This window comes from Varanus komodoensis, unplaced genomic scaffold (genome assembly GCF_004798865.1).
Source record: "Varanus komodoensis strain SLA01 unplaced genomic scaffold, ASM479886v1 scaffold7_1, whole genome shotgun sequence".
In the NCBI taxonomy this organism is placed as follows: Eukaryota; Metazoa; Chordata; class Lepidosauria; order Squamata; family Varanidae; genus Varanus; species Varanus komodoensis.
Window position 1 is genome coordinate 18,087,371 of NW_025336479.1, and position 12,887 is coordinate 18,100,257.

At 45.1% G+C, this 12,887-nt stretch overlaps 1 protein-coding gene across 1 annotated transcript in view; it reads right to left on the minus strand.

The window, feature by feature from the left end:
* Nucleotides 1-320: 320 nt before the first annotated feature.
* The window catches only part of SLIT3 (slit guidance ligand 3), a 524,682-nt gene continuing 512,115 nt past the window's right edge, over nucleotides 321-12,887 (minus strand). Inside the window, exons 33-36 of the mRNA XM_044453633.1 lie at nucleotides 9,997-10,151; nucleotides 8,954-9,239; nucleotides 8,352-8,560; nucleotides 321-2,836 (exon numbers count right to left, since the gene is read on the minus strand). Coding sequence (XP_044309568.1) covers nucleotides 2,598-2,836; nucleotides 8,352-8,560; nucleotides 8,954-9,239; nucleotides 9,997-10,151 — 889 coding nt within the window. The 3' untranslated portion in view covers nucleotides 321-2,597. The remainder of the gene's footprint in view (nucleotides 2,837-8,351; nucleotides 8,561-8,953; nucleotides 9,240-9,996; nucleotides 10,152-12,887) is intronic.

Here is a 12,887-nt window from a genome sequence, read left to right on the forward strand (position 1 = left end):
ATACTGTCACTTAGGCCGTTTAAGAAAGATCTACTTAACATTTCATAACTAACTTCATAGACTTTTTGGCACTTCAAAACAAAATGAAACAAACCATAGTTCAAATTTCATATCTCATCAGTTGAAACACAGCACAGGGTGAATTGCCTAATGGTAAAACAAAATACAACCAAGTGTCTTTTCTTCTAAGTCATCATATAATCAGCTTTTGTATTGATGGAACATAGCTAATTGTCCTCTGCTGTGACTAGCTCTTACTCAGCCTGGCAGATTGGAAACATTTGTGCTTCACAAAATATTAATGGCTTTCTTGCCTCGTCTAGTAAGATGTTATAGTAAAAGGAGACAAAGGGCAATATGGAGATTGCACCTACTTTACTCTGCCATGGCCTTAATTCAGCTTTTATTGTATTCCTTTTGGCAGTGCAGAGCCTTTAGTAGCATTACAGCTCGATGACCTTCCTATTCTGGCTGGATTGCTGTTCTGTGCAACACAGGCAATAGCTTCTTGGGGAACAGATGCCCTGGCAAATAATAAATCATTAGGAAAAATATGCTTGTGCCAAAATCTCATTCACACCAGAGACCGGTGTTGCATTTGCTTCTGCAAACTTTTGGTCATTACAGATTGTGGTACATTTCTACATTATAAATTCCAGCTGCTTCTGCATCACACATTGTGCTCAAAATAACAAATCCACCCTCCATAGTGGCCCTTTTCTTCCCTGTATTATTTCAATCAGGTTTTGGCAAAGTAACCAGTGATTGTTTTACGTTACACTGATTGCAGGCTCCATGTATTACTATTTATTCTGAAAGGCAGCTATTGTATCAGTCAGCTCCCTTCTGTCTGAAATCATCCTGAGAATCCATAAGGAAATCTGAACAAACTATCGTGGCTTTCAGAAGACTGTAATTAGAATAAAGTCACTTAAGTATTTTCAGACTCCTGAAACATGAAAAGGGCTGGGGTGGGGGGACAGGAATGCTCGTAGCGTGATCAAAATCTGTCCTTTGTGGAGAGGCTGTACTGCTGGCTATTAGTGGGGTTCACACTCATGGCTGTTTTTAAAAGGTAAACATATTCATCCTTTGTGCCCCACAAGCATGGCTATCCCCTACTGTAAAGGCCTTGATCCCACATCTGGGAGAGTTTGCTGGTGTTTCAGGACGAAATAGGAATGTGGAGAGCCACCTCCTCCCTCCCTCCCTCCTCTCTCTGGCACTTCTGATCATCCAATTTTCCATCGTCAAAGGCTCCTTAGAGCTGGAGTCCATCCTACTACAACCACTACCTATTCAAGTAAAGCATATGAAAGAGAAGGGACCTGAGAGAATGAGCCAGGTTTGTTTGTACAAAATATCAAAGGCATTTACGGTGGTCAAAAGGTGGAACTTTCCTTGGGTGAGAGCCCTAATCTGAATACATTGTGCCTACTCTTGTGGAAACTGCACGGAAGAGCCCCTCTGTCATTGGCTGCGCCATGTGGCGGCTGTCACCTGTAGAGGGACGTACCATATGAGCCACAGCTGCTGTAGGGACACTTCCCATGCCACGGTCAGCACTCACCAGAAAGTGCTGGCCATCGTGTGGGGACCATCTGCAAGGTAAGAAATGCTAAATGCTGCCATGTGAATCAGCTGCCGGTGCAGGGGTCAAGTGAGGAGCTTTCGACCACAGGAGAACGCCTTCTGGTCCTTCCCTTGCTTGAGAAAATGCATGTAATGCTCCGCACATGTAGAACGGGAGCCAAAAAGGGTCAGCAGGAGGGAGTGGTAGCCCACATGCTGGAAAGGCAGGGATGGATGTGCCAAGTAAGTGGATTTTCCCCTCTGTCATTAAGAGTTACATAGTGCTTTCGTTCTATCCATTAAAAATGCACACAGCTTCCTAAGCAAAGCGTTCCCCTAATATGCCATTTCCAAGAACTACCGTGTCAGACAGCCAATTTAACATAATAGATTATGAACACAATACCATGAAATCAATCATACATAGAACACAAACATATTACTACTACCATTGCATTAATATGTGCATAATAACATCTGTGCATAAAGCCCAAGCTATGGCAGCGTTGTGACATGCTTTTCTGGCAGATCCACAGCAGTGAGAAATGCAACTAACGGTTTAATCATCAGTTGAGAGGAATATTATCTGAGCATGTCTTGAGATGAAAAATGGCTGAGAGCTATAGTTCTTAGATGTGCATCTACCCAGAACCTTTCAAGACTTGTTTCACTTCTTCTGTGGCAAACCCTTCAAATTACCTTCACATCTGGCCATCGTGCAAAGCTTATTATGGACTATATTCTGTTTTTAATCACTGTATTTAGGCTTGGAGTTTTACTTTTTTTACAACTGTAAAAAAATCCATAGTAAAAATAACTCACTATATGATACATATACCCCAAATGGTCAGATACTTTATATAATAAAAGATGAAAATAGTCACTTTTCATAATAAAAATAACTTCTATTTTTTGCTTATTTTACAATATACTTAATATTCTCTTCTTCACTTAAAAGTAAGTCAGTCCCATTTTTGAAAGCACATCTGAGTTAATACCAAGGGGCAAAGAGGCTGGCCAGCCGTTTATAAACACTTCGCACAGCCACATTCCACGTGCCTCTCCAGCTCTTCTGTGAAGGAGGAGCCATCCACACACTGGAAGCCGTATTTCCGCCGCTTGCTCCGGAGCGCAGTGCAACACTGATGGTTTCCACAGCTGCCATGACATTCCACGCGAGGTACCTTGACCATGGAGACACACGATATGGAACCTTGTTGCTTCCGAATAAATTCACGAATGATCTCTCCTTGGCACAGATTTTCTATTAAGACATAAGAAAGAGCATCGCTTGCTTGATCAAAGGCTGGACATCAAGAATATGAATTCATGCTGTAACCCCATCCTTGATTTATGCTGGCTGGACAAAACAGAATTGCTACTTGAAGAGATGTTGGAAAAAGACCTATGGTGGTGTTATATAGGCGGAACTCTGCTGTAAAGTTATCCTGGCTAAGCGATAACTGCAGTGTTATCATATCGTTTGTGCAAAGGCCAAATTGGAGAAGCTGGGCATGCGGTAGGTAAGAAGGGTCCTGCCCCGCCCCTGAACTGGCATAAGATTAGACCAGCAACAGAGCGAATGTGACAAAACACTTCAGATGAAGTCAGTGAAGAGCCCACAAGCAACTGCCGTCCCACCTCAAGCTGTGCCACACTGCTGTAATGGAGAACACGGTCCCTTAGCCAGTTACAGCACAACAGGCGGCTTAGGCCTGTCCAAATGGTCCCTGTGTCTACTAACTTAGGCACAGAACGGATCACTTTGGTAAGAGGAACACTGGCAAAAGCAGCCTCCCAACCCTCCAACAGCACAGCAAGGGTAAATTGCTAACTTGTCCTCTTAGAGCACCCATGTTCCACTTTCAGACAGGCATAACCAACGAAACTTCAGCTCCACTGCTGTGACTGTGGATGTGAGGACAAGCATCCCGAAGAGGTAAGCGAGAGTACTTGGGAGGGGAAATGCACACCTGCAAGTATGAATCTTGTACTCACATTTTATTTCCTGACCACTCCCTTGCAATATGGGAAGCCTGACTAAACAATTCCCATCCCATCAACCTGTACTAGTATAGCATACTACACAGCTAAGAACACGCTTTATAGAAAGGGAGATGCTGCTCTTCAGGGACTCTTAAATGAGGAGAAGTACCCATAATATTCCTGTGAAGGCAAAGGAATGCCACTTTTGCAGACAAGTATCCACTCCACCTGTTCAAGTTGCTAATCGAATAACCTCGACTTCATTTTTTTAAAGTGTAAGAAAAAAGGCAAAAAGAGCAGGCCACACAGTACTGGGGCACAGCTATATAGTGCAATTTCTTATAGGGGATGAACAAATATTGCTTTATTGGCTATGCTGCATACCTCCAACCCAGGAACCACTGAACGTGGGCCTCTGATACGGGCCAGTCTGATAAGGTCGAATGAGGCAGCTGCCTCAGTTGGCAGACACTGAGAGAGGGGAGCAGGGAAAGATTCAATAACCCCTCTGGTTGGCTTTTGCACTTAAGATGGCAGAGGGGTGCCATCTTGTTGTTCACCTCTGGCAGCAAGATGTTTTGGCCTGGCCCTGCGTCTGGTACACCACCAGTGGGAGAGCAGGTGTTTGGCATGAAAGTGGAAGTGTGTGCAGATGGCTGCTATCCCTTCCAGTAACTTATGGGCGCACCTCTGTTTTGGCACACAATTTCTCGGCTGTGGCAGCTGACCTTAGCTCCTGCTGTCTTTCCAGAGACAATGCGACAGGAGTAGTGCTAGATACTAAAAAGATCCAAGGCTCAGGCCCACAGGATCAAAAAGAGAAAAACTGACACATTTGGACATGCCAATTTGCATGTGCCATAAAGTGACTCTGTGTGTGTGCGTGCGCGCACATGTGTGCATGCACACATGTTTTTAAAAGACCCTGCCTCCTAAGGATATCCCTATTTGTAAAAAGTGGATGTATGGACAGGAGAAAGAAGGGCATTTGATTACGGGGGGGAAATTCTCAGGAAGAAAGATTTAAAGCGGGGGGTGGGGGAAGAAGGGGAAATGCATGTGGGCAAAAAGCCAAAGAATCCAGTGGGCTCAGATGCACCAGATCCAGTGGGATCATCTGATCCTGCAGCTTTTTTCCAGCCAATGCCCATGGACAACAGGGTGGCAGACAGATGGCCTGCCAGAGATTTGGGGCTCCAAATAAAAGTTGTAGAGCTCTGGCCTTGCTGGGCCACTCCCCAACCTGCCTCTGCACTGCAGTGGAGAAGAGAAGCATCTTCCCCGTCCCCAGTTCAATGCAGGTGCACAACCAATAGCAGCAGTGACCACTGAGAATGTGGTTCTTCCCTTATGGGATGACAAAGATGATTGATAATATGCTTAGGTTTTCTAAGCATTCAGTGGAGGTTAAGGAAACACTACTGCAGTTTTGCCTGCAGGTATACATCTAGCAGACATAAAAGAGAAAAGTCAAGAACCCAACTCTGGGAGCCCTCCTTGAAGGAGATTAGGAGGGAAGAGTACCCGGGGGAGGGCCTTCTCTGTGGTGGCACCCCAACTATGGAATATGCTCCCCAGAGAGGTTCACCTGGCACCGATGTCATATTCTTTCCAGCATCAGGCAGCCCCCCCTTTATTTTCCCATTATTTTAATGTTTAATTGGCTTTAATTGGGGTTTTAATATATTATGGTCAGATGCTGTGGGGCTGTTCTGTTCTATGGATTTATTGTAAGCCGTCCCAAGATGTTCTGAAGAGGACAGGATAGAAAAGCTATAAATGGATGAATGAATGGTCACCCATTCTTCAAAGCCTCACATCCTGCTTCTAGCACATCATGGTAGATTTGAGGGCCTTGCACCATGCCACTGGAGTACCAAGACATTGGGCTCCAGCACCTCTCTCTCCTGCTTCCCTCTCCTTGTTGGAGAAGTGTGGACAAGGCAAATGGGGAAATAGGCATTCAACACTGAGAATCAGCTGAATGAACAATGAATGGAAGGCTGTGTTGCTAAGTATGATGCAAGGGGCTATAGAAACTGGCAGATGGGATCGATACATCCTCCCTTTGGACTCAGTCGTGATGTGTGCAGCAGCTTCCCCCTGGCTTTTCTAGTGCAGCACTGCATCCAGGCTTCGAGCCTGAGCTCTCATGTACGAGTATATACCAGAACTGTGTTTTCCACATAATTTCAGCTCCAAATGAAATACCCAGTGGAGCGGGACACATGGGTTCCAGTCTGACTTCTTCACTTCATTTTTGCTGGCCAGGCAGCCAAAAGGTGAGCTCATGCAGTGGTAGCCAAGTTTCTGGGAGAGGGGAGATGGTGAGTTGTCTACTGTGCTTGCACTCTTCCTTGTGCATATGGCACGATGCTCGCTCGCTTGCTTCAAAATGGAGACTAATGCACTGTTCACACTTTCTCTGTGGGAGCACTGTTCCTCTGGAAATACATAAAACCTTCTCCTTGAGAACCTGATGTTCAAGGATTTTTGCGTATTTCCACTCTATGGGAGCCAAGGAACTGGAGGGCCTTGATAGTTGAATCACATTTATGAGGTTCTTAGGGTTCCTGATGGTACAATGGAGTCAAATCCCTGCGTTCAGGAAGCCCTGGAGTGTGTGGCTGTCACAGTCAGTTGCAGTGGGATTGGCTGTCTTGAACATACTATGCCAGAGCAGTTCCAACTTTCCGGCCAGGATTCACAGCGTTAGGGTGACCTTTAGAGCTATGAGCAACCAGTTTACCTGAAGGAGCACCTGCTTTCATATGCTCTTGCCCAATTTTTAAGAATGCTTTTGGAGGGTCTTTTCTGGGTAGCTCTATTCATATTGGTGCGATAAGTGGCTATAAGGGAAAAAATTTTTCCTGAAGTGACCCTCTCTTCTCCGTAGAATTTTCTTCCTAAGGACATCTGCCTGGTGTTTTCGTTGTATACAGTTACAAACCAGGTTGAGACCCTGCTCTTTAAACCAGCATTTAACCATTAATCTTTGCCTTGATTATTAATGTTACTGCTGGCTCCCGGTGTCTTTAATCTTTAAAATGTTTAATATTGTGTTATTTTGACACGTTTACTGTTGCTGGAGTTTTCCTGTTAATTTCCTGTTTTTGTTGTTGTTGTTTTTATTGCAAACTTCCCAAGGGCTTTTACCACTGGGTGGTATATAAGTCTAATAAAAACAACCATCATATGTTTTTATGTGCCCCAGCATAAAAACACTGCATGGTGCCCCACACCACCTGCTTGCCACGAGGGCAATACTTTGGTGCCTTTGGGGCTGTGAGATTTTGTTTTGTATGAGTGATGCAGTAGGATGTATTGATTTCTTCGCCTATGAATGGATGTTGTGATATTACACAGTTGGAGCACAATGCTGGGAAGAGTATGTAGTGATCAAGTGCCCGCAGATGCTAAGGTTGTGCCAGCTGACGTTGCCACATTATCCTACTGAAAGGGCTCTTCTTCACAACCTCCTTTTCTACTGTTGGGTTCTTGCCTATTATATTGATGTTAGGGTTTGTCAGGAGAGCAGGATTAGAGAACTGCTCTGCCTGCTCTGATGATGGAAACCAGGATCATGGTTGTTTCCCTGTCTCTCCCTCCTCCGTTTTGGATAAGCATAGCTCAACATTTCTATACGTTATGAAGTGGCTACCTTATGTAATGGGAATAGGACACAACTGTATCACCCTCAGCTTGATGCCCACAGGGCATCAAACCTGGAGGCTCATATGCATCCAAGGCATGGTGTGAAGGACAGCACTCCTGGGCGCCAGGTTCCCTCCTCCACTCTACTGAACAGCAGGCAGTTCTTTGGCCAAAGCTCTTTATTCCAACGTACATCCAGCAAGCTTAAACCAACAAAGGACAAGTCTGTTGAACCCAAACTAGAAATTATTTCTGGCAGTCCTCCTTTTCAGTAATCCTGGGCTAGCCTTCTAGATCTACGCAGGGCCTCTAATTGGCTTGCCCTTCTCTCCCTATGCTGCGTGACGGGGTCAAGGATCAGACCATGCTCCTCTGTACCACGCCCCTGACATACTTGCTGTTGAACACCTGGAGATGGAGGCCTTGAGATAAGCTCTTTTTCCTCCACCATCTCTTTGTCTGTAGCCCTTGTTTCCCAGGCTTCACCATCCTCATCCAAAGAGTTGGTGCCACCCTGGCCTGAAATGCAAGACAAGAACAACTGCCTCTTTCATTCTCAACAAGGCTTTTTCAGCTGGCTAGATGCAGTGGTATGGAGGAAGGAGGAAGGTGGCTGGGCACCCTTTGGATCTGGCATAAGCCACCAACCCCAGCTTCCTTCCCTCCTGCCCTCCAGCACCCTCTTTTCCACCAGGCCATTCTGGGACTTCAGAGAGGCAGCCAGGGCAGTTTCTTCCATGCTGGCTGCAAGGGACATGGCCCAGCCTTGACCTCTGCAGTCCCAGCACCAAGAGAACAGGGTGTCAGAACTAGAATCTGAGCGGTTCCCTCAGGCAGGGGAGGCCATGGAATTGCTCCCTTAATCACACAGCTCCCCCCCTGCCATTTGAAGGGGCTCTTTACTTGCTTTGGTGTCACAGAGATCCTAAAAGGCCAGTTGCTGGGCCAACTACCCCCTAAAAAACCCAACACCTTTCTAGCTTTCCCACGTGACATATTGTGCCGTTATCCACAGAGAGGTTGTCCCTGGCATGAAGAGCCATCTGCAGAACCCTCCAGTAGCTTGGGCTGCTTTGATGGGTGAGCAGGCCAGGCAGAGCAGAGCTCCAGGCACACGCACACACAGCAGCTGCACCAACCTCTGTCACAGTGCTCTCCGCTGTAGCTGGGATCACAGTCGCAATACGGCTCGCCTTGCGCGGAGATCTTACACTGCCCGTGGATGCATTTCAAAACTCTGCAGGAGCTGGAAGACTCATTCTTCCGGTCGCAGTACGTGCCCACGTAACCTTCTACACACTTGCAAGTGTAAGCAGAGCTGGTGGCGATGCATTTGCCATGGAGGCATCTTAGAGGAAAGAAGAAGGAAGGAGAAAGAGCCAATCTGCAGTTTTCAGACTGAACACAGGGTTGACAGAAATGTAACCTATCCAAAGGATTCATTTGCTTTCTCTCCTATGTCTAACTTGTGAAAAATAAGGCAGAGCTTCACAGTAAGGAGATTGAGAAGCCCACATGAAGAGCAACAGTTATTATGAAGCATATTCGGAACGTCTGGTTTGGAGAATTCAAATACACCCTCAAACCTGACCTATTTTCAATAACAATATGCCAAGGTGAAAGGCAGCGGAAGCTCACATATAACAGCAACAACAATTCTAGTGAATCCTTCTAATAAACAATCCTCATCAACTGAGGAATTTTCTCTGCTGTTTCCCATTCGACACTTCAAAAAACCTACTTGCTATTGAGGCAGGGGTCTCTCACTTCTTGGTCACATAATGAGCCGGCCCAGCCTGGGTGGCACTCGCAGACAACACTGGTCTTCTCAAGAGAGCGGCAGATGCCATGCTTGCAGATGTTACAGGACTTGCAGCCAGGAAGGACCCCTACTGACTGAAGTGGTAGATCCTTGAAGTCCTGCAGTTCATTATTAATGCGGACATCATGAATGCATCCATGGAAACCGCTGGGTGTCCTCTCTGTACCCTGACGCAAGGAAGATAGCCCTGTGGAGGTAGGAATGCCTGCAAAGGAAGTAATGAAATACGTCAGGTAACACTTTAGGACCTCCAAAATGGTCCACACAAATGTAATGCTATGGTACGTTGAGGGGACAAAATTAAAACAAGCACCGGCCGAGGTTCCTGATGAACAGTATGACTGGGGTCAAGGTTTTCTATACCATTCTAAGTCCATTGTGGACATTTAGGTCATACTTTAAAGCAAAGCGATTTATGGGGATTAGATTTCCCAACACACAGAAATGCATACCTTAACAACAATAAAGTAAAATTGCAATGGCCAGAGTGTTATGTTTGGACTTTAGAAACTCAGGCTCAAAACACTGCTCAGCTCACTAGCTGTTATGGCAAGGTCTTGGCAGTTAATCAACCTCACAAGATGTACAGTATGGATAACCAATCTCTGAACAGTGCAAACATCTCTGTGGAAGGGCATCCCGTATCACTTTACCTGTCCTTGTACCATCCTTTGACTTTTTAACTCTTCCATTTGTCAATCATAGCACAAAAGTCACTGAGTTACAAGATGAGCATCTTTCTCATTCTGGTTTAGTTTTTAGTAATCCCTTGTCCAATTAAAGTTCATTTCCATCACTGGCATTTTGTGCTGCCACTGTTTACTTGTAGCATAGCAGAAATGTACAACTGTGTAATTCTACTAAGATTTGGCTTTGTAGCAAATAAGTTACCAGTTTACCAGTTAGAAAAATGCATGCTACGTATTACAGGTTCTGACAATCCTGCAGAAAGCTAAACTCACCTCCGATGTAGAGAGGAGTGTCTTGACCAACCACAGGCTGTTTCTGCAGTTTGCCAAGGCTCTTGGGAGCACCTTTATCTACAACCAGGTTTAAGGTCTGGTTCAGCATAACCAGCTCCACACTGTGAAATTGCCCATCATTTACCGTTTCCACACTAAGAAAGAAAACAAAAAGAGAAGGAAGCTAAAAAAGGCTTTTAACTTTGATACTCAAGCATCTACAGAATTCCTCCAATTTGACCCCAACCAGCTGCCATAAGAAAAATCTGAATTCAGAACTGAGTCAATACATGCAGTTAGACTATACTAATGACTGGCAGCAAGGGTTTGAGCAACGATGTAAATCTGAAATTAATGGCAATGATTAATTTTTGCAAGGGTTTATCAAGGCAAAACCTCTGGTGGATATTTTTCCTCTGGAATGGATATATTCTACTCACTCAAATATTCAAAAATACAGACAACACGCAGTGCTTTGTTGTAGTGTTTTCCATGTCCTACTGTGGTTCTGAAAACCTGATTGGTGGTGACTTTCTGAGTGACAATATGACGCCATCCTTTCATGTGTGAATTGGCAAGGCACTGTTGACTCAGCTGGTGTAAAGGAGTTGTCTACACTACAGCTGGTGCAGGACAGATCTCTGCACCACTTGTTCCACAGCACCTCACTGCACTGCTAGCATAGCTCAGCCTCCATCCATCCAGTTCTTTCAGAAATGCTAACATTCCAGAAAGGAGCTGTTCAGGGGAGAACCCAAGGGGGTGGGGCACTATTCAAGACCCCTCCCCTCTCCCCTTCCTTGTCAAAAAGCTAATACGTAGGATTTTAACGGGCACTTGCTTTGTGCCTCTTTGGAAGAGGATGTAGGGAACACAATTTAATCATTCCACGCCCACCAGATTGCTTGGATTTTAACCAGCCTTGCTTGCTTGTACTTCAACTGTTAAAGATCCTGCAATGCTGCCTCTTCCCAGTTCATTTTTAAAAAACTGATATTTGCTTAATTTGGAGGGATGGGAAAAGGTGGCAAAATGGGTCTGAGATCAAATCAAACCAGAACCTTCTCTGGAAGCAAAAAATGACAAAACTGAGATTACTGTACTTTGGGCACATCATGAAAAGGCAAGCCTTGCTGGACAAGATGGTAATATGAGGGAAAGCAGGCAGAAGAAGAACAGGGAGGCAAAATGTGGGATGGATCAGTTCTATAAAGGAAACCATGGCCTTGAGTTTATAAGAAGTGAGCAGGACAGGATATTTTGGAGAGTATTCATTCATAGGATTGTCACCAGCTGGAGACAACTTAATGCCATGTACCAAAACAAATACAGAAAATACAAAGATAATCCACAAGAGATCTATATTCTTTTATTTGGGATTGTTGTGGGGGTGGAGTTAGAAAAATAGTAAGACATTAAAGTATAATAAGAACTATCGTATTATACTAAAGTGGGGTTCACACATTATGACAAACAGTCCTACATGCTTTCCATGGTGCATGGTTTTTTGCATGGATGTGCCTGACGGAAGATAGAGTGGTTTCTATGCTAGCATGGTTTCCACCCTCCTTGCCCAGTGCTCGCACTGTTGGAATGTATCAGCTACCACACCTGAAATTCAATCCCATGCTGGATGGCTGGAGTAGCTCCTGCAGCAGCTACCACTACCATGATGCTGGGTTGAGACAATCAGAGAAAGCATGGCAAAGCATCAAAAGCATAGAGCAGACAGTTGTTTCTTATTGAGGTTTCTAAAAACCAAACATGCCATGCTGATGTAACAAATAAACAACATAAGGCCATCTAAATCATAAAAGCATATAATAATGGCAGCCACTAAACAGCATTAATTAGAATACATATTAACACAGTCAGAGCAAAGAAAACAAATTTGCTTTGCATGAAATACCGGTTTGTTTGTTTGAACAGTTTGTCTGCCAGTAGAAGGCCAGTGCAAAAGCTAGATGAGTTTCCCTTCATACAGGGCTTCAAGGTCAAGCAACAGCCACGGAGAAGGCCTTTTCACAGTTTCCTGACACATGGGACAAGCGAAGGACCTTTTTCTTGCATTAGGAGAGGCAGAGAAAACTTTATTCTAAACTGCACCCCTGTTTTCAGGGAGCCTTTCCCAGGGCTGCACTTGGGTTCTCTAAATAATTTTTGATATCTCAGAGGAAATGCAGCACTCAAGTAGGACAAGTGAGGTGTGACACCTTGATATACAAGCAAGAACAACGCTAGGAGGAAAGAGCTGCCTGCTCTTCTGAGGGTCGTAAGTAACTTCTGCAGAGTTCTTGCAGGGCCAGAGGCTCAAGCTGAAGGGCAGCTGCCCTGTGGCTCTTACCCCGGATGATAGCAATGAGGGAATGGCTTAGCTAACAGTACAGCCTCCTCCTGGATGGAAAGGCTATAAAGAAGAGACTGTTCTGATTCTCAGCACCATAGCAAAAGATGGCCTGATAGCAACCGGAAGCAGGAGCATTGGACTGTGTGCAGCATATGCCTGAGGCCAGCAAACTGTCACCAAGCTCGCCCAGGTTTGACCCAGCCTTGTTGTAGTAGCATGCTGGTTGGGTGGGAGTTGAACTCCAAAACCTCTGGAGAGTACCTGGTTAATGAAGGCTTTTATTTGCGTACAAGGTGCTTTGGCTATTTTGAGTTGGGGCAGTCACATATCTGGGTGAAGCTGAAGACAGGGTGCTGCCTTTTCAGTTTAAATGGGAAAGGGGGAGCTGGAACAGACCCATGGAGAAGGATGACGAAATATGCGGTTGTTCCTTTTACAGTCCAGTTATGCTCCAGCAGAATTCCATTGGGTCATAAAGTGCTGCAACATGATGCCTGAGCAGTAACTGGTAAGAATGCCTTGATTCACAGAGAGCCAGTGTGGT